The 18,527-nt window shown below is 43.6% G+C and overlaps 1 protein-coding gene across 5 annotated transcripts in view; it reads left to right on the top strand.

The window, feature by feature from the left end:
* SLC38A1 (solute carrier family 38 member 1) overlaps nucleotides 1-18,527 on the top strand; it is a 46,013-nt gene that overhangs the window by 9,648 nt on the left and 17,838 nt on the right. For 3 of the 5 annotated variants that reach the window (XM_005297958.5, XM_042857011.2, XM_042857045.2), the window contains exons 2-4: nucleotides 7,886-8,097; nucleotides 11,664-11,739; nucleotides 12,162-12,277. In XM_005297958.5, coding sequence (XP_005298015.1) covers nucleotides 7,979-8,097; nucleotides 11,664-11,739; nucleotides 12,162-12,277 — 311 coding nt within the window. In that variant the 5' untranslated portion in view covers nucleotides 7,886-7,978. Of the gene's footprint in view, nucleotides 1-6,731; nucleotides 7,054-7,885; nucleotides 8,098-11,663; nucleotides 11,740-12,161; nucleotides 12,278-18,527 lie in introns of those variants that run through there. The other 2 variants (XM_042857102.2, XM_042857132.2) reach the window with 2 other exon arrangements.

Here is an 18,527-nt window from a genome sequence, read left to right as displayed (position 1 = left end):
GGCGGCAACTGGAGGGGGGCAGCGCGGTGCGGCGCTCCAGCTCTGTCCGCCGGGGAGAGCGGGGCCACGGCCGGGGCTCGCTGCCGGGGAGAGTGGAGCCCCGGCCGGGGAGAGCGGAGCCCCGGCTCTGGCCGCCGGGGAGAGCGGAGCCCCGGCTCTGGCCGCCGGGGAGAGCGGAGCCCCAGCCGGGCACTCCGCCCTCCCCCCGGCGCTCTGGCCACCGGGGAGAGCGGAGCCCCGGCCAGGGCTCACCGCCCTCCCCCCAGGGCTCCGGCCGCCCTTCCCCCCCCCCCCCCCCGCGCCTTCCCCTGCCGCGCTGGTGGGGGGGCAGCCGGAGGCTTTTTTGCCTGGGGCGGCAAAAAATCCAGAGCCGGCCCTGCCAGCAGCCCTCCCTATCAGCTCTCCAATCCCCTAAATTCCCTGTGCAGCAGCTGCTTGCCGTTCAGCTGTGTCCCTCCCCCCACTGCCATGTGCTGCTCCTGCCCTCTGCCTTGGAGCTGCTCCCAGAGACTCCTGCTTGCTGTACAGGGGGGAGGGGGGAAGAGGAGGGCTAATGTCAGGGTGTCTTCCCCTCCCCCCGCTCCTGCACCCCGCTTACCCCATCTTCCACAGAGCCGGGGGGGGGGAGGGAATGACACACTACTGGAGGGAGCTTCTAGGCAGTAGCTGCAGTCTCAGGAGGTCTCAGCAAGCTGATTTAATTAACAGGGCAGTGTACTTAAACCTGGGGTCAGCTACTTAAAGGGGAAATGCGCATTTTTTCTCTCACACACAGTGTGTGTGTCTCTGTCTGCCCGCCCTCCTTTCCTGCTGCCTCCTAGAGTGTGAGAGTTAACCCTTGAGGGCTCAGTCAATTGCTAGTTCATTTAGCAGTGAGGCATTTCCTGGAAAATATCCCACCCTCTAACTCCTCCACCTCAACCAAGCTTCACAATCATCATCACTGTGTACCAGTATTAAATTGTTCGTTTACAACTTATACTGTGTGTGTGTGTGTGTATATATATATATATATATATGTATATAATATAGTCTTTTGTCTGGTGAAAAAAATGTCCCTGGAAGCTAACCCCCCCATTTACATTAATTCTTATGGGAAAATTGGATTCGCTTAACATTGTTTCGCTTAAAGTCGCATTTTTCAGGAACATAACTACAACGTTAAGTGAGAAGTTCCAGTATCGTTAAATCAATTTTCCATACAATCTAAACATTCATTTTTAAAAGGTTCTCTGCTTTTTCATTACCAAGAGAACCTTCACAAATCAATCAATGCACTTCTGCCCTGTTAGTCCCGACTTGCAGCTCTTTAGCTCAACAAAATGGGCTTCCCTAACTGTGGAGGGGCGATAGATGGCACGCATATTCCAATTCTGGCACCAGACCACCTAGCCACTGAGTACATTAATCGGAAGGGACATGGTTCTCCAGGTGCTTGTAGATCACTGCAGGCATTTCACGGACATTAACGCAGGCTGGTCAGGAAAGATGCATGACGCACGCATCTTTCAGAACACTGGCCTGTTCAGGAAGCTGCAAGCAGGAACTTTCTTCCCGGACCAGAAGATCACTATAGGGGAAGTTGAAATGCACATTATGATCCTGGGAAACCCTGCCTACCCCTTAATGCCGTGGCTTGTGAAGCCATTCACCGGGCTCCTTGACAGCAGCAAGGAGCAGTTCAACAAAAGGCTGAGTAAGTGCAGAATGACTGAGTGTGCTTTTGGCCGTTTAAAGGCCCGCTGGCGCTGCCTATATGGGAGGCTGGACCTGGCCGATGACAGCATTCCTATGCTTATAGCTGTGTGCTGTATGGTCCATAACATTTGTGAAGGGAAGGGTGAAAGCTTCACTCAGGGCTGGACCTCTGCGGCTCAGCGCCTGGAGGCTGAATTTGAACAGCCAGAGACCAGGGCTATTAGAGGGGCGCAGTGCAGGGCTATAAGGACCAGAGATGCCTTGAGGCAGCAATTTGAAGCTGAAAGTCACTCATATTTGTTGCTATGCTCGGGAGTGCAGTGCTTGTAATGCTAGGAGGTTATTGTGATTGGTGTAGACGATGCAATATGAAGGTTTAAGAAAATTGCCTGTTGCTTTGCAGGGCTGTGTTTGCTTTCAATTAATAGAATAAAGATTGCTTTCAAACAAAACAATTATTTTATTAAAAAACAACAACAAGAGGAGACAAACAAAAAAACACATTAGCACTGAGGGGGATGGGGGAAGTGAGGGTCCCAGGAGGAGGTGAGGTCCTGGGACAGTTAAAGATTTGTGTATGTCCACTTATCATAGCCAACCTTCTCCTTTGGAGTACAGTACAGCGGGTACTGTACTTCAGCAAGGCTAAACTGCAAAGGGACGGTTGTTGAGTGCAGTGGGTACTGGGAGTCCTCAGGGCTGGACTGTGATGGGGCAGGAATGGAATGTAGCAGGTACAGACTGGAACCAGGAGATTGATAAGTGTGTTGGCAGTGTGTGTGGGGCGAATGGGAAAGAGTTTTGTGAAGCAGCTGCAGGGGAGAGTGGGCACGGAGCTGCTCGGTTTGCAGTGCTAGTAGCACCTGGAGCATGTCCCCTTGGTGCTCCATAACATTTAAGAGCCACTTTGTGGCTTCATTCTGGCGTGCCGCGTTCTCCTTTCTGTCCCTCTTCTTGCTGTCCCAACACTCCTTCAATTCTTGTTTTTCGGCCGCGGGGTGCGCCATGACCTCACGCAGAAAGTCGTCTTTAGTTCTTCATGGCCGCTTTCTAATTCTGCGCAGCCGTTCAGCCGAGGCTGGGCTCCCAAGGTCATGCAACATTTTACAGAAGCCGTATTATTTGCAACACACAGACCACTGATTTAAAACACAGCCACTATTCACATACCTGTTACTAACTGGCTGACCCCAGGCAAGCACACATGAGCCACAAGCCTTGTGGGGGGAGGGATAGCTCAGTGGTTTGAGCATTGGCCTGCTAAACCCAGGGTTGTGAGTTTAATCCTTGAGGGGCCATTTAGGGAACTGGGGTAAATATCTGTCTGGGGATTGGTCCTGCTTTGAGCAGGGGGTTGGACTAGATGACCTCCTGAGGTCCCTTCTAACCCTGATATTCTATGAAGACCCCCCCAAATGGTGAGTAACTGCAGGGGCAGGGGAAATCAGTGTTCTGGGACCATACTGTACATTGGGCATGTGGCTCTTGGAGGGAGCCAGTACTGTAGTGGGGAGGTGAGGGCTTATAATCATTCCTGTCCCCACATTTCCACAGGCTGTGTTCATTATGGAAGATATCTTGCAGCTGAGGGTGAGCAGGGAATCAAGGGAGGGTCTTCTCCAAGACTGCAGCTTCCGCCCTGGCCCTTATGCAGCTCGCCTATGTGCAGCAATGGTTCACCCCCAGTGATGGCACAGTGGCGCAGGAAAGTTACCCTTAATGGGGCAAGAAACAAAGCAGCTCTGCCAAAGAACCTGCGGCAGTGGATTGCCCAGTATCTCCATGAGAGTTTTGTGGAAATCTCTGCGGCAGATTACCATAAATGAAGGAATCAATCAACACCCTGTTCCGCTGCTCAGGCTAGGCATGTATGTACGGTGGTATGTGCATCATACAGACACAACCCTGCTTTCTGCAACCCTCCTGCCCCCAACAACTCGCTTCAGCAATTCCCAAAATCAAAGCCACTTACCAGGGGCCTCCTCTCCTGTTTGCGCTTTGGCAAGATCTGACTTCTGTGACTGGCTAGTCTCCTCTGGGGTAGAGAAGAGCTCCTGGCTGCATGCATCTCTGGCCTCTGAGTCGTTCTCTGCCTCTGGGGTCCCCCTCCCATCCTTGTCCAAGATTTCCTCCTCCTGGCTCAGTCCACTCTCCACTGGCACGCGAGCCACCGAAGTATCCACAGGAGTCTTCACAGTGGAGGTGAGGTTTCCATCGAGTATCACATCCAGCTCTTTGTAGAACCGGCAGCTCGTGGGCTCAGCACCGAGGTGGTTTGCCTCCCGCGCCTTGTGGTAGGTGTTCTGCAGCTCCTTCACTTTGACCCTGCACTGCAGTGTGTCCTGGTCATGGCCCCTTTCTGTCATACATCGTGAAATCCATCCATAGGTATCATAATTCCTACGGCTGGAGCGCAGCTGAGACTGGACAGCCGTCTCTCCCCAAATGCTGATGCGATCCAGCAGCTCGGCATTGCTTCAAGCAGGGGATCGCTTGGTACGTGGAGCAGGCATGGCCACCTGGAAAGATGCGCTGACACCACTGCACGCATCACCGAGCAAACAGGAAGGGGACTTTCAAAATTCCCAAGGAATTTAAGGGGTGGGAATGACAGTTGGTCACCTTAGGGCAGGGCAGTAGAGTTCAAACCGATGACCAGAGAGGCAAGAACAGGCATTGTGGGACACCTCCCAGAGGCCAATCACAGCACTGTAATCGACCAGGGTGTCTACACTGACACACATGGAAATTTATTGGCATATTTATAAACAACCACTTTATAAAAGAGGAAGGATGGTTCAGTGGTAAGAGCACCACCCTCGGATTTGCAAGATTCTGGTTCAATTCCCTGCTCAACCACCGATTTCATGGGTGACCACAGGCAAGTCACTTAATCTCTGTGTACCTCAGTTCCTTATCTGTAAAATGGGAATAATAGTACTGCCTCAAAGGGGTGTTTTGAAGTTAAATCCATTAAGGAGTGTGAGGTGCTCAGATACTGTGGTGGCAGGGGCCATATAAGTACCTACGATAGATACAAGTATAATTATAAGAGTGTCCACAGGGTGAGTTATACCCGTGTATCTACAGAGATATAATTATGTTGGTATATTTCCTTGTGTAGACAGGCCTAAAAAAACAACTCAGCTGGAGTTGAGGTGCTTTCTTTCTAACAGTATTTTTAGGAGTGTGGGTTTTTTTGTTTTTTGTTTTTTGTTTTGTTTTTTTTTATTTAGATTGTTATACCAATACAGCCCCTAGCGTGGAGGCAGTTATACTCATAAAAAGTTTTCCATACGGGTATAGCTTATTCCGCTTTCTGTATGGTAATAGCTATACCAGTATTAAAGTAGCTTGTACTGATATAACTTTAGGTCCACACTGAGGGGTTAGTATACCAGAATAATTAAAGCAGTACAACTTTTGCGTGTAGATGCATTTAGGAGTCTAACTTTAGGGACACATTTTTGAAACTTTTGACTTTAGTCTTTTTATCAGGAATTTTTATAGGTAGATTGCACTGTATTTATTAAGTAGCCCTAATTCATGTTTAAATTGTTTTTAACGTGTCATTGTATGTCATGGGATGAATGGGTCTTTCTTTAGAATTAGCAAAAGCCACTTCAACTGGGCCTGTTTACTTTTTCAAGTGCTCTTTTTCGCGGATGTTTGTTTGAATTAGGGGTATAACTCGTTTTTTTTAATCTTAAACTTTGCTCTTGAAAATTCAAGAGGTGGATTTTCCAAACCCCAGGGATAAGAAAATTATCTGTCTAATGACACATGTGAAACTCAATATAAGATTTTATTATACCTTTGAAGAGATTTTGAGAGATTATTTAAAGTGAAACTGCTAAGTGCTTTCAAATGCAATGAGGATGTGGGGTAAGCAGCAGTTTTGGATTCTGTACTGTTTATTTGATATAGATAGGAGGCAGTCATAGTTGGACAGGAATAGGAATTGAAATTAATATGTGAGGCCCTGCAAAAACTAGGGACAGCCCTGCTTCCTTAGTTACATCTGAATATTCTGAGGCTTTTTTTTTTTTTTTTTTTTGAGGCAGCTCTGATGGCTTCAGAGATCCCCCAATATCCTGAGGTTAGTCCGGTATGGTCAGTAACCCCAAACTCTCCCTTAAAGTTTTGGAAACCTCGCATTACAGAAAAATTGCTTACAGAAAAATTGCTGGGTTTAGAGAAGTTGTACCACACATGAGCCATTTACAGAAACTGTTTCTTAATGACACTTCGTCTTCAAAAGCTTGTTGGGATTGTGGGGCAGTTGAGTTCCAGAGTTCTTTGATTCTCAAATACATATGGTCCTGCGGTGATGAATCGTAATCATAGAGGCGAAAGTATGGCCTTTCAAATTATCCACATTTCTGATGAGGAAATGTATTTCATTGTAGTGGATTAGACCAATTCTGCACAGGTGTTGTTTTTAGTTGCCTCAGGTGCTGCATCTTCTCCCAGGGGAGAGACTAATTTATTTCTCACAGTTGATAGCTTAACAATTGCTGGATACAAGGCACGCATTATTCTCTCTTCAGACTGTCCATGAATGTAGGCATTCGGTTTCTCAATCAGAGGAGTGTTGTGGTCTGAATCTTTATCTCCGGATAGTAGCGTATTCAAATAACTGGAATGAAGCTATTTCATAAAAGAAAACTGCAATGATGATATCCCTGTGTTGCCTTCATTTGGTACTAACGTGGAGACTAATAATGAAAATTATATTGAATGGGACATTTTATATGTATATTAAAAGTAGGAGAAAGACAACATGAGAAACACAAAGGTGTGACAACTAGCTGGGGCTCAAACTAACACACCAAGAATTTTTTCCTTGACTACTAGGTTGTAAACCTATTTTTTGAAGTTGTGTGTTACTACCGTATATACTCGTTCATCAGCCGAATTTTTTTTGTAAAAAAGGGAAGCACCAGAGAAGGGGGTCGGCTTATGAATGGGTATAGAGAAGGAAAGGTGGGACACAGCCCCTCCCCCCAACAGAGGGAGCAAGGAGAGGCAGCACAGCCAGAAGGGAAAAGGTGGGGCCAGTCTCTCCGCTTCTGGCCACGCTGCTCTCCCCCCAGCCTCCGAAGCAGCTGCAGCTCAGGGGCTGGCAGGCTGCAGCCATGCCGCTCGGCCCCACCCCCCCAGAGCAGGCTGTGGCCACGCTGCCCGGCCTGCCAGACATGCTGCGGCCGTGCCACCCGACCCAGCCGACTGGAACATGCTGCGGCCGTGCCGCCTGGTCTGGGCTGCCGGAGCAGACTGCAGCTGCGCTGCCCAGCCTTCCGGATTAACTCCAGGCAGGCCAGAGACATTCTCCCCTGGCCCTCCCCAGATAAGGTGGGAAGGGATCGGATGGGAGAGTGTGGGGGTCCCAGGCTAGGGGTTGGGTCATGTGCGGGGTGGTCACAGTCCCCTGACTTCCAGCTTCTCCCCCCCAAAAAATTTCCCCACCAGTTGCTGTCCCGGCCCGTCAGGGTAAGCAGCTGGTGCGCTGGGACACTTTGTTTACTTAGGTTTACCTCTGTGCCTGCGGACGCTCGAGGTAAATAAACCATCTCGGCCCACCAGCAGCTTATCCTGATGGCCCAGGAGCCAAAGTTTGTTGACCCCTGAATTATAGGGTTGGCTTATGAACAGGTCATAAAAATTTTCCATTTTTTACTTATCCATCTTGGGAGGGTTGGCTCATAAACGAACCAGCTTATGATCGAGTATATACAGTATTTTGTTCACTATTTTATAAATGTAAACACAGCCAAACCTGTCATAAATAGCTACTCATGGGATTGACAAAATATGGTTACTTAAACAAAGGTGTTCAGTGCTTAATTTGTGATGAAAGAGGTGTCAGGGCTCAAGCAATTAGGTGCTGGGACTCAATCAAAATTTTTACTTTCATAACTGATGCGACAAGTCCAGAGGTGCCAGGGCTGTGAACTGCCAAGCCTAGAGGTGCTTGGGCTGAGCCCTGGCACAAATAAAGCAATGGAGGTGTTCTTCTAATTAAGCTGGAGGAGCCTTTTACTCCACCTGTACAGTACATTTGGGATATAATCTGGGTTGGTCCCTTCAGACGTGAGGTTGCTTGATAAAGGCGTTCTTTTGTATAGATTTGACTGTAATCTTATTAGAATACTTCATACAGCTTGTTTTTCTTACTGCATTTTAGGTTTGTCGAGCTCACATTGTGGCTACTGTCTACCTACAAAATATACACTATTATTTGGATAAACATTTGGATACTTACATTTCCTAGATCAGGATGCCTTTCAAAAGCGGATTAGAATTAACTGAGTTGCAGAATATGACTGTCCCTGAGGATGATAACATCAGCAATGATTCAAATGATTTTACAGAGGTAGAAAATGGCCAGATAAATAGGTGAGTATTTTTCCACTGATGCTGTCTATCCTGTGAAACACACTGTTTAAAAACAGCATTCTAATTTTCAGTATATCTCTTGAATTATTCATTACTGAGTCATGCTCCATTTGAAAATGTAATTTGAATTTCATATGTGACATCTGTTGGGCATAGGCTGCAACAGCAGATAAAGCAAACAGAGTAGCAATTTATTCATCATTTTGAATTTTTCAAATGAGTCTAATAAAATGCATAAACATATAGAGTAGCAAAATGCTAACATTTCAAAATATCTGCATATACAACACAAAAAAACAAAATAATAACATTAGACGGACAAACATTTTGGGCAAAGATATAGGATTTTCAATAAAGGCTGTTCCACAATCTGATGTATGTAACCACAATGGCCACAAAAATGTTCTTTATGCTTCTGTGAATTTATAACTCATGCTGTTAACAAGAAATGTAGATCATATCTTTCTGTCTATGTTTAAAACTCTCTGCAAATGAGAATTTATATCAAACCTTTGCTCCTAAGTTTGCCATAGCAAAAACCTAATAGAAAATGCTCTTTTAGAAAAAGTGACAGATTTATAACTAAGCTTCAAATTTAAATGTAAAAAAAAAAATTCTCTGCTCAGCAGTTAAAGTAAAATACAATTATTACATGATTACTTAAAAATTATTATAGCGTTTATTTTTATATAAACTTTTTGTTAATTTAATAAAATTAAACAATATTGTTCACATCATAATAAACCCTTCCAAGCCTTATTTTAAGATAAAAAGTTAAATTTTCAGGTTTTGAATAGCCTTCATATTTACAGTAAGGATCTGCTGTTGTACTAGAGTTGCTGGCTGTTTCTGTGGGTTTTTTTGAGCTGGAAACAAAGCTCCTCTCTGTGCTCCTTATTACACCACATGCAGAGTTTTTCAGCGAGAGCACCTGAGTGCCATGTAAACTCTTCCCATTCAACGGCCTACATTCAGCAATGTGGCTTAAAAAAGACATCAAAAGTATACAAGTTCCAACTCACTAGAAGCCCAGGGTCAAAATCTATTTTATATGAATAAAAAAAATCTGCATAGTGAGCATTAAAATGTGAGTTCTCCCTCAGAAAGAGGGTGGCTGATCTGCACCTCATATGTAACTGGAAGGGGAATCTGCTGTCTGCCCCCAACAGATCTCAGGACTCTTGACATTGACACTGCAAATGTTTTTCTGTCTTCACTTGCTGTAACTTTCTGAAAATGAACAGTTTTTAAAATGTATGAGAAATGAAATATTTGTTTCAGATGTAGATAAGCAAAGTCAGACCAATCTGATAGATGTGAGTCAAATCTGTAAAACTAGCAATGGGATTAAGTACATTTTAACACCAATATATGTGCCTAAGTTTGTCTTGGTTTAAGGGATAAACTTATAAGGGAATTATACAGGAGAGATGATGACTAAGACTTTTCAAGATATTTTCCATCAGAGGTGTATCCTTCAAGAACCACAGACGGAGCACAGAAAATCATTTTTAAAGAGAATCTGTAAAGTTAGTAGACTAAATGCATCCCCCATTTAACACCACTGAAGTCAGTGGATATACAGACATCTGCATATGGTCCATAGTTAAAACAACACCACATTCTCATCATGCATTGCTAGTAATAAGGTCATAGCCAGGGTATTGAGAAGTGTAATAGAACTTTACATTGAAAGGTGCAAAGGTATAATATAGCTAAGGCTTCTGATTTAAGATTTTAACCAATAAACAGTGATTAACCCACCCACCCCCATCCCCCGATACTAAAAAAATAAATAAAATGAATAAGTAAAGGAAATCAGTGTTTATCCAATAGATACCAGAAAACCCCCAGAAATAGTTACTCAATTCATGCTGATTTCACCGCTTGTGCAGTTTGTTTATATAGGCAATGTCCCTGCTCCCTGGCTGGTACTTAAGGGCCTGTCTCCTTGGAGCAGTAATGCAAACCATGGGGTATGATTTCCAAAGCACATATTAATTGGTTTGTGTAGTCTCTGCTGGTGTGCACTAAAGGTTCCCTAGTGTGCTCTAATGTAGTGCTGCTTGAAACAGTACTATGTTAAAATGCATCAGGGAGCAAACACTAAATGCTAAACCAGATAACAAGGATGCAAAGGTTAATTCATTTTTATACATATAATAAAAATGAAAATAGATCCTTTGGGAAGTACCTGAAAAAGCTTCTCATTACAGTATCAAAAAGAGCCCCAAAAACCTGGATTTTTGGACATGTACATAGAATTCAAAAATTGTTAAAAATTAACTCCCAAAAATGAACCCCCAAAAGATAAAGTCTTAAAGATAGCCCACAAGACTTTTTGATGTATTAATATAATACATGGTTTGATTCAGAGTTTATTACATACACCTCTACCTCGATATTACGCTGTCCTCGGGAGCCAAAAAATCATACCGCATTATAGGTGAAACCGCATTATATCGAACTTGCTTTGATCCACCAGAGTGCGCAGCTTTACCGCGTTATATCTGAATTCATGTTATATTGGGTCACGTTATATCGGGGTAGAGGTGTATTTACAGTTAAATTAGAACTGTATGTCCCTGACCTGAGGATGTTAGCTCATCGAATGCCTTGAAATTGTAGGGAACTGTTGGGGACGATATTTTTTAAGTAAAGTCATCCAGAGTGTTTTTGGTTTGGTGTTTGTTAAAAGAATCACCTAAAATTATCTAAAGCAAAAGGTATCTTTGAAAAGGGGTGGCAACACATGATTAGGAAAGAAATTTGCATAATGGGTGATGCAATAGCTAGGGCCCAGAGATCCATGTGTAAGTTAACAAGGAGATCAGGGACACTGCAAAAACTAAACAACCAAGGGTTACACAATCTAAAAGATTTCAGCAGAGAAAAGAAATGGGAGAAAATAAATGCAAGAAATATAACTCCAAGATGGTGAAGCACAAAGGCAGGGGACAGACAGAAAAATAGCAGGATGACAATAGATTTCTAATGTGCACATTGTGATGACAAAGCAAAACAGCACTTGTGAAGAGAATGGAGGAAGAGAGTTCTATCACTCTAAATAGCATAGGAACATCGCAGTCATGCTCATTTCCCTCAGCTGTACCCCTTATACCAGGAGCAGAGAAATTGGGTAGCTGTACAACACTAGAAGATCCCCTACAGTGGGATGAGCCTCCCATGGCTGGATTTGTTGTCTTTATGGCTATGATCTACCAGCAGGCACACCATTCCAGAGGATCGGGACTAATATGTTCTGTTAATGTGTATGCAGATTAATTACCATCCTGTCTACAGAAGCAGTACTTCTCTTTTACTAAAGATCCAGGAATAGCTTTCTATATTTGTTAGGTCTGGTTCTGTTCTCACACTAGTGTAACTCCACTGACTCCTGATTTACACAAGTGTAAATGAATATCAGGCTCATTATAACCCTTTAAATAGCTAAGTTTGACCCTCTTTTGCAAGTATAAAATCATGCTGTGCTTATAGCATTAAAGTGTATATTCATATTCTATGTATCCTCATGATAGAATATGTATTCTCTGACTTCTTTTCAGCAAGTTTATTTCGGATCGGGAGAGCCGAAGAAGTCTCACAAACAGTCACTTGGAAAAAAAGAAATGTGAAGAATATGTAAGTCTCTCTCGATATACTGTTGATTGTGAACTATACAACCCTTAGATCTGCTTTTCAGAGGTGCTGAGCACCTACAACTCCAGCTGAGCCGGGGGAGCTGAATGTTCTCAGCACCTCTAAAAATCAGCTCCTATGATTAATGGAAGGCGTTTTTAAAAATACTGCAATATATATTGCCCACACTATTTCTGTTCTATAAGTGCATTTGTCCCTTCCATTAGGCAGTAATTGGAATGTCCATGTGAAAAGGTTCACTAGGATTTATTCTCTTTCAAATTTTGCTTTGTATTTTTCTGCTGGATCATTGCTGTAGCAGTAATTACTTTTATTTCCTATAACGTGAAACTTGGAATTCACAGTATATGTGCATTGTATAATGAACTCTAAACTATTTATATGTCCATTTTTCCTATGTCCAGATTCCAGGAACAACCTCATTGCAAATATCTGTCTTTAATCTCAGCAACGCCATTATGGGTAGTGGAATTTTAGGTCTTGCCTTTGCATTAGCCAACACAGGAATCATCCTTTTTGTGTAAGTATCCACGCCGTGAATAGCAGGATGGGGCACGCTTTCATTTTGATTTTAAAATGTTTGCATTTAGAGAGAATGCGGTTGTTTATAGACCATTCAAAATGCAGTGGGCAGTTTTACTAAACGAAGTAGGCTGCACACATAAGTAGCTTGGATTTCAGAGGTGCTGGCTTCAGTAGCAGCAGCTAATGCCCAGACCACTGATTTAGGTAACTAAACATGGACTTAAATATCCAAGTTTGATCATTTTGGTCATGGGTTTCAGATATGAATGTATCACAGTGATTAGTAAAAAAGACATGAGGTGTAATTTTGGACCCGTTGAATTCAATACAAGTTTAGCCATTGGATTCAATGAGGCCAGGATTTCACTTGGAGTCTCCAAGCTGCATAAGTATTAGAAAGAGCATTTTTGGACAAGAAATGGTACGAGAAATGTTAGTTTATAAACAAGAGAATAGATTACCCAATTTATATTTTAATCACCAATTTGTTATCCTACTTCTCCCAGAGCCCTAAAAAACAAAATTTAAAGAATCACACACCTTTGGGTGAATCTTTGGGTGTTCTATGTCCAGGTCCAGAATCTCACTCATTTTCTGTACCCATTCCCTGGGTAAGATGCCCAGAAGGTTAGTTTTCTATTAAGAGACAAATAGCAGGCTACATTTAGGTATTTTTAATATGTGAGCAGCTAAATGTCAGTGATTAAGAACCTGTCCTGTTCTCCAAGAATCAATGAGAGTTTTGCGAGTGCCTTCACTGGGAGCAAATCACAAATCCAAACACTTATTATTTTAGTGATTACATAGTGTGAAACTACTTCTGAAAAGCAAAGCAAATTAAAATCCTTCAGCATAAGCACTCTGTATAATATAATAATGGTAACTTACAAAGGATAGGCTAGACTATACAGTTTGCACAACTTGTTGGAGGCAGTGTAGAGCCGCTCCACCCAAGGGAAGCACTAAGACAAATTGTATCTCTCTCAAAACTGCCTGGCGTGTATAGGGATTTACACATGGCATTGTCTATAAGTAGGGCCCTAGCAAATTCACGGTCCATTTTGGTCAATTTCACGGTCATAGGATTTTAAAAATAGTAAATTTCATGATTTCAGCTATTTAAATCTGAAATTTCACAGGGTTGTTATTGTAGGGGTCCTGACCCAAAAAGGAGTTGTGGGTGGAGGGTGTTGCAAGGTTATTGTACGGGGTTTGCAGTACTGCTCCCCTTATTTCTGCTCTGCTGCTGACCGCAGCACTGACTTCAGACCTGGGCAGCCGGAGAGCAGTGGCTGCTGGCCAGGAGCCCACCTCAGAAGGCAGCGCTGCTACCAGCAGCAGCACAGAAGTAGGGATGGCATGGTATGGTATTGCCACCCTTACTTCTGCACTGCTTCCTGCAGAGCTGGATGTCCAGGCAACAGCCGCTGCTCTCCGGCCGCCTAGCTCTGAAGTCAGCGCAGAGGTAAGGGCGGCAATACCATGACCCCCCCCCCCTTAAAATAACTTTGCAACCCCCCACCTCCCTGCAGCTCCCTTTTTGGGTCAGGACCTCAAATTTGAGAAACACTGGTCTCCTCCATGAAATCTGTATAATATAGGTAAAAGCACAGATAAAAACAGATTTCACGGTCCGTGACGCATTTTTCATGGCCATGAATTTGGTAGGGCCCTATCTATAAGGTTCCACTGGCTGGTATGACGAGAAGCATGACCATGGTTTCTCCTGGTCCCTACCTCCTTTAAGGTGATTTATTTACTGCAGTGTGGAGGGAGGAAGTAGTCCCTGCTCTTAGAGACCATTATTGTGCCTATTCTTCAGGTGGATCACACAAGGCATAACCCCCAGTGGCAAGGCAGATCACAATCTGGCCCCAGACACCTGGCTGCTTCAGTATTTGCCCTAAAACCAGGGTAAGGAACACTTGGGCACACAAAGCTAAAGAGTTCCAGTTGTTCAAATGCAATCCCAAGGCTTGGATGTTTAATTTTTATACAGTCTGTGCTGATGGGAGAGAGCTCTCCCATTGGCATAATTACTCCCGCTTTCCAAGTGGCTGTAGCTATGTTGGTGGGAGAGCTTCGTCCGTCAATATAGCGCTGTCCACACTGGCTCTTAGGTAAGTGTAACTTACATCACTCCAGGGGGATGGCTTTTCCACACCCCTGAGTGACTTAAGTTATGCTGAAGAAACCGCTAGTGTGTACAAGCCCTAATACTTTTTTGTGCCCAGCTGGGGGGGAAAATGATGGGTAGGAGGCACATGAGATTTATATCCTCGATTTTCCTTTCTGAGATCTAGCACATGGCACCAAGAGACAGATCTGAAACGTAAAATATGAAAAGATACAAATCAGTTCAGGATGTTTTGAACTGCTTTGCTACTGCAGCACTGACAAACATTTAATTAAAAATAAACTCACTAGCTTATATGTCAAACTAAAAATGGAAGTGGACAGAGCTATTGCTACATCAGTGATTTCTAATTAAAATTATAGAAGTGCTTCCAATTTTTATATTCAATTTGCAAATATCTGTCTTATGTGTGTGCAGTATAAGATTGCCCTGTAATCTGAAACCCATTGAAAAGAGAAAATCATTCTGACTTTCACTCTGGGAATTGACTTGCTTTGGAGAGTTCAGGGTCCTGTCTACCCTACAACTGTAACCAAATCAGGAATCAGCCCCTGGTCCAGTTATGCTTTAAAAGTTACAGTGTGGATGGGTCTTGCATCTGAAGAAGTGAGGTTCTTACCCACGAAAGCTTATGCTCCCAATACTTCTGTTAGTCTCAAAGGTGCCACAGGACCCTCTGTTGCTTTTTAGTGTAGATGGGAACTATCTGTGTCACAGTAACAGTCCAAAGCATTAGTCTAATTACATTCTGATTCCACTCAAACTTTAGTTCTTTGTAAACTCTCACAGCCTTGTCTGCTCCTCTCTTCACCACCCATACTGCTATTGAACTCATTAGCACTAACAAGAAGATAACACCACATTCTGTAAAGCATTCTGTTTCCAGGGGCAGTTGAGAGGTGTGTATCTCCTGAATGCTTACATTAACGAGATAAAAACAGAAGTAGATCACATACATGATACTGAACCCTAGATATGCTTAAAATGATCTTTGATGGTAGTTGGACTTGTCGTGAATCAAATACTGGGTAGATCTGTGGAGTTACCCATGTTATACAAAGTATTTAGCTAAGGTGAATGCTGGGTAAATTTTTTGTCCTATAAAGAACAGAATTATTCTCTACTTAATTAACTATGCAGATTTAATAGCAGATATTTATTTTAATAGCCATGCTTTTGTTAGCTTCGTAATGGTTTTCAGTCATGTTAGCAATGTCATAGACAAAGCTATTAAGACCAAAGATGTAGTAGGTAGTGACAAGTTAGATTTCAGGGTAGCAGCCGTGTTAGTCTGTATCCTCAAAAAGAACAGGAGTACTTGTGGGCTACAACCCACTTCTATATGCATCCGAAGAAGTGGGTTGTAGCCCACGAAAGCTTATGCTCTAATAAATGTGTTAGTCTCTAAGGTGCCACAAGTACTCCTGTTCTTTTTGACAAGTTAGAGAGTGAGAGGCAAGTCAGCAGGGAATGAGCCATCAAACCAGTCTTTGAGATACTAAATCCTAATGGGACCTCTGGAGCTCTGTGGCAAATAAAGAGCACTGTTTAAAATGTTCCTATGTCCTGCAATGCAGAGAGTTGAATCCAATCGATCAAGAATACTTTTTTTCCCCTCACAGCTTGATCAAATTAATCTTTCCAACAAATATATAGTGCTATCTTTATCACACGTTGCTTTACAAATGATTAAAGACAGAGACCAAGTATTATTATTTTTGCATTTTGAACAGAGGGCCTTGCTGTATTCATTACTTGTAAATTACACAGATCTGAAATGTTTCTAAGCCTTCTTTGATCTGGGTAGACTTTGGTTACGGAAGAGAACCATGCACTGCGATCTAAAAGTAAAAAGCAAAGATGGAAAAGGAAACCTGTATGTTAAAAAAGCTAATTAAGCAAACGAGGGCCTGCTTTTCTGCCAGCATGACTCTACTGACTCCAGTGGAATCAAATTTAACCCCCACACAACTGAGATCTGAATCAGGATCATATAGTCTTTGCATACTGAATTCAAAATTAACAAAGCAACAAAAACACTATTGTTATGTATTATTTGTGTAACTTAACGCAATAGGTAAGTATGATGCTTTGCAGGTGTAAAATAAGATGAGAGCCCATAGGTGCTTACAATCTAATATGACTAATAACTATGAGCTATGCCATAGAAAGACTCTTTCATATCAGCAATAGGGGAGAAATTCTCACGGCTGCAGAATGTTTGGAAGGCTGCACATGAGCCAGGTCACAGAGGGACTTTAGGAGGAGGATTCTGCAGACTTTAGCACTGGTTGAGCCGAGCTCTGCTGTGTCCTGATCCCCACGGGAATGTAAGGGGGTTTGTGTGGCGGAGCTGGGAGTGGCAGATGTGTGGCCTGTTAATCCACCAACTTCACAGATCCACTGGTCACAAAGCCCAGGCCTCTGCAGTGCAGTGGGTCACAGTAGTTGCTACAGCTGATGAGTGAAGGAAGCAGCTGTGGACAGACAGCATAGCTTCCCAGTGTGGGAGGTAGGATTCTGTTCCCCCTAGCCCTGTGTCGGTCCTCTGCATATAGCTATACACTTGGCTTGGACTGGGGATGAGAATTTTGCCCAGATTTCTTATGTGGTTGCCAGCACTTTTTTAAACTGTACAAAATGTGAAGCATGAGAACAATTTTGATACTACAGAGTTGCCAAAGCTTCACTGCTTATGTTTTGAGTTTGCAAAGCGCTAGGGGCACTAACATTTTCATTCCATTCTATGGGATGGTACAGGCACTAGTCTGCCTAAACCGCAGCCCTCACACAAACAGGCTTTTCATATGGCTTTAATGAAAAAGGACACGTTTCTCATAGCAACTTGTGAGACTCCTGAGGGGAGGTAAGGAAACAGATCAGATCATCACCTGGCTGGCTTGCAGCTGTTATTTTTATCTCCGTGAAGACGCCCTTTGCTTGGTGTCAGCAAATTAGGAGTTCAATGTTAAGGGCTCAGTTATGGCTTGCTTCAACAGCCAAGCAATAATGGCTGGAGACATTATGCCCACATAGTGCAAAAACATGCACGTGGTCTCTGTTGGGAGCATGCTCAGCAGCAGCACTTACTCCACCTTCTCTCGCAGCACTGCCCTCCAGGCATTACAATGTACAGTGCAGCCAGGGTGGACAAGTGCCTTTGGGAAGTGCAGTGCCATTGTCAGCTGTTTGATGCCCCATTAAGATCAAGTCATGCTGTCTGCATCATTGTGGCATGTTCTGTACAGTTACACTGAGAAAAATGGGGCTTCTTGTGCCCTTTTCCATTCTACCCCACACCTCAGGCCATGCAATCATGGCAAGAGCAGCCATAATTTGGCCCCAAATACATCTAGTCTAAGGAAGAAAACATTGTTCTCAAACTGTCATCCTGCATGTTCTTTTCAGTGAAAAGACTTGTTTTTGTCATTTTAAACTGTCCATCTATTGTAGCAGCTTGTTTTCTGTTTAATTTTAGATTTGTTTACATGGTGTCCTAAGACATATTATCATGATAAAAATGATAGAAGTGCCAACAGATTGTTGTAATACTCCTTACACATATCATGAAAATGTGTTGTCAATCAGCCCATGTAACTGTACACAGAGAAAAGGAACACACAGTGTTTGAATTGTGCCCTGGTCTACAGGAGATAGATCATTGAGCAAAGGTAGTGTTGTGCATTTGGCCCATTGTACTGCCTTGTTATCAGGCGTGCTGCTCAGCCCCTGGCAAATATTGACTGAGCATTCATTCCCATTTTAATTCCCGAATTTTTCTGCAAACCGGTGATTACAGTGCAGGGGTCAAATGATGGACGCCCCATTGCAGGAAGCACCAACCATAATGCAGGATGCAGCAAACCCTTCTCCTCTGCTTCTCTCAGTGCAGGACAGGGACTGGAGTTGCCAGTGCCATGCAGTACCTCAGAGGAGGTGTGTCTCTGTTGTCTCCCCTGCTCAAAATCTGAAGCTCAGAGACCACCACTCTGGGGATCATACAGTGTGAGCTAGTGCCAACAGGGATGCTAGTGTCAAGGCAAAGAACCACATCTCCTTCGGCTCCAGAGCAGCTGGAATGGTGCACAGATTGGGGGAGATCACACTG

The sequence above is a fragment of the Chrysemys picta genome, chromosome 1 (assembly GCF_011386835.1).
Source record: "Chrysemys picta bellii isolate R12L10 chromosome 1, ASM1138683v2, whole genome shotgun sequence".
NCBI lineage: Eukaryota > Metazoa > Chordata > Testudines > Emydidae > Chrysemys > Chrysemys picta.
The sequence above is the reverse complement of the archived record's forward strand: the minus strand, read 5'-3'. Positions and strand labels throughout refer to the sequence as shown.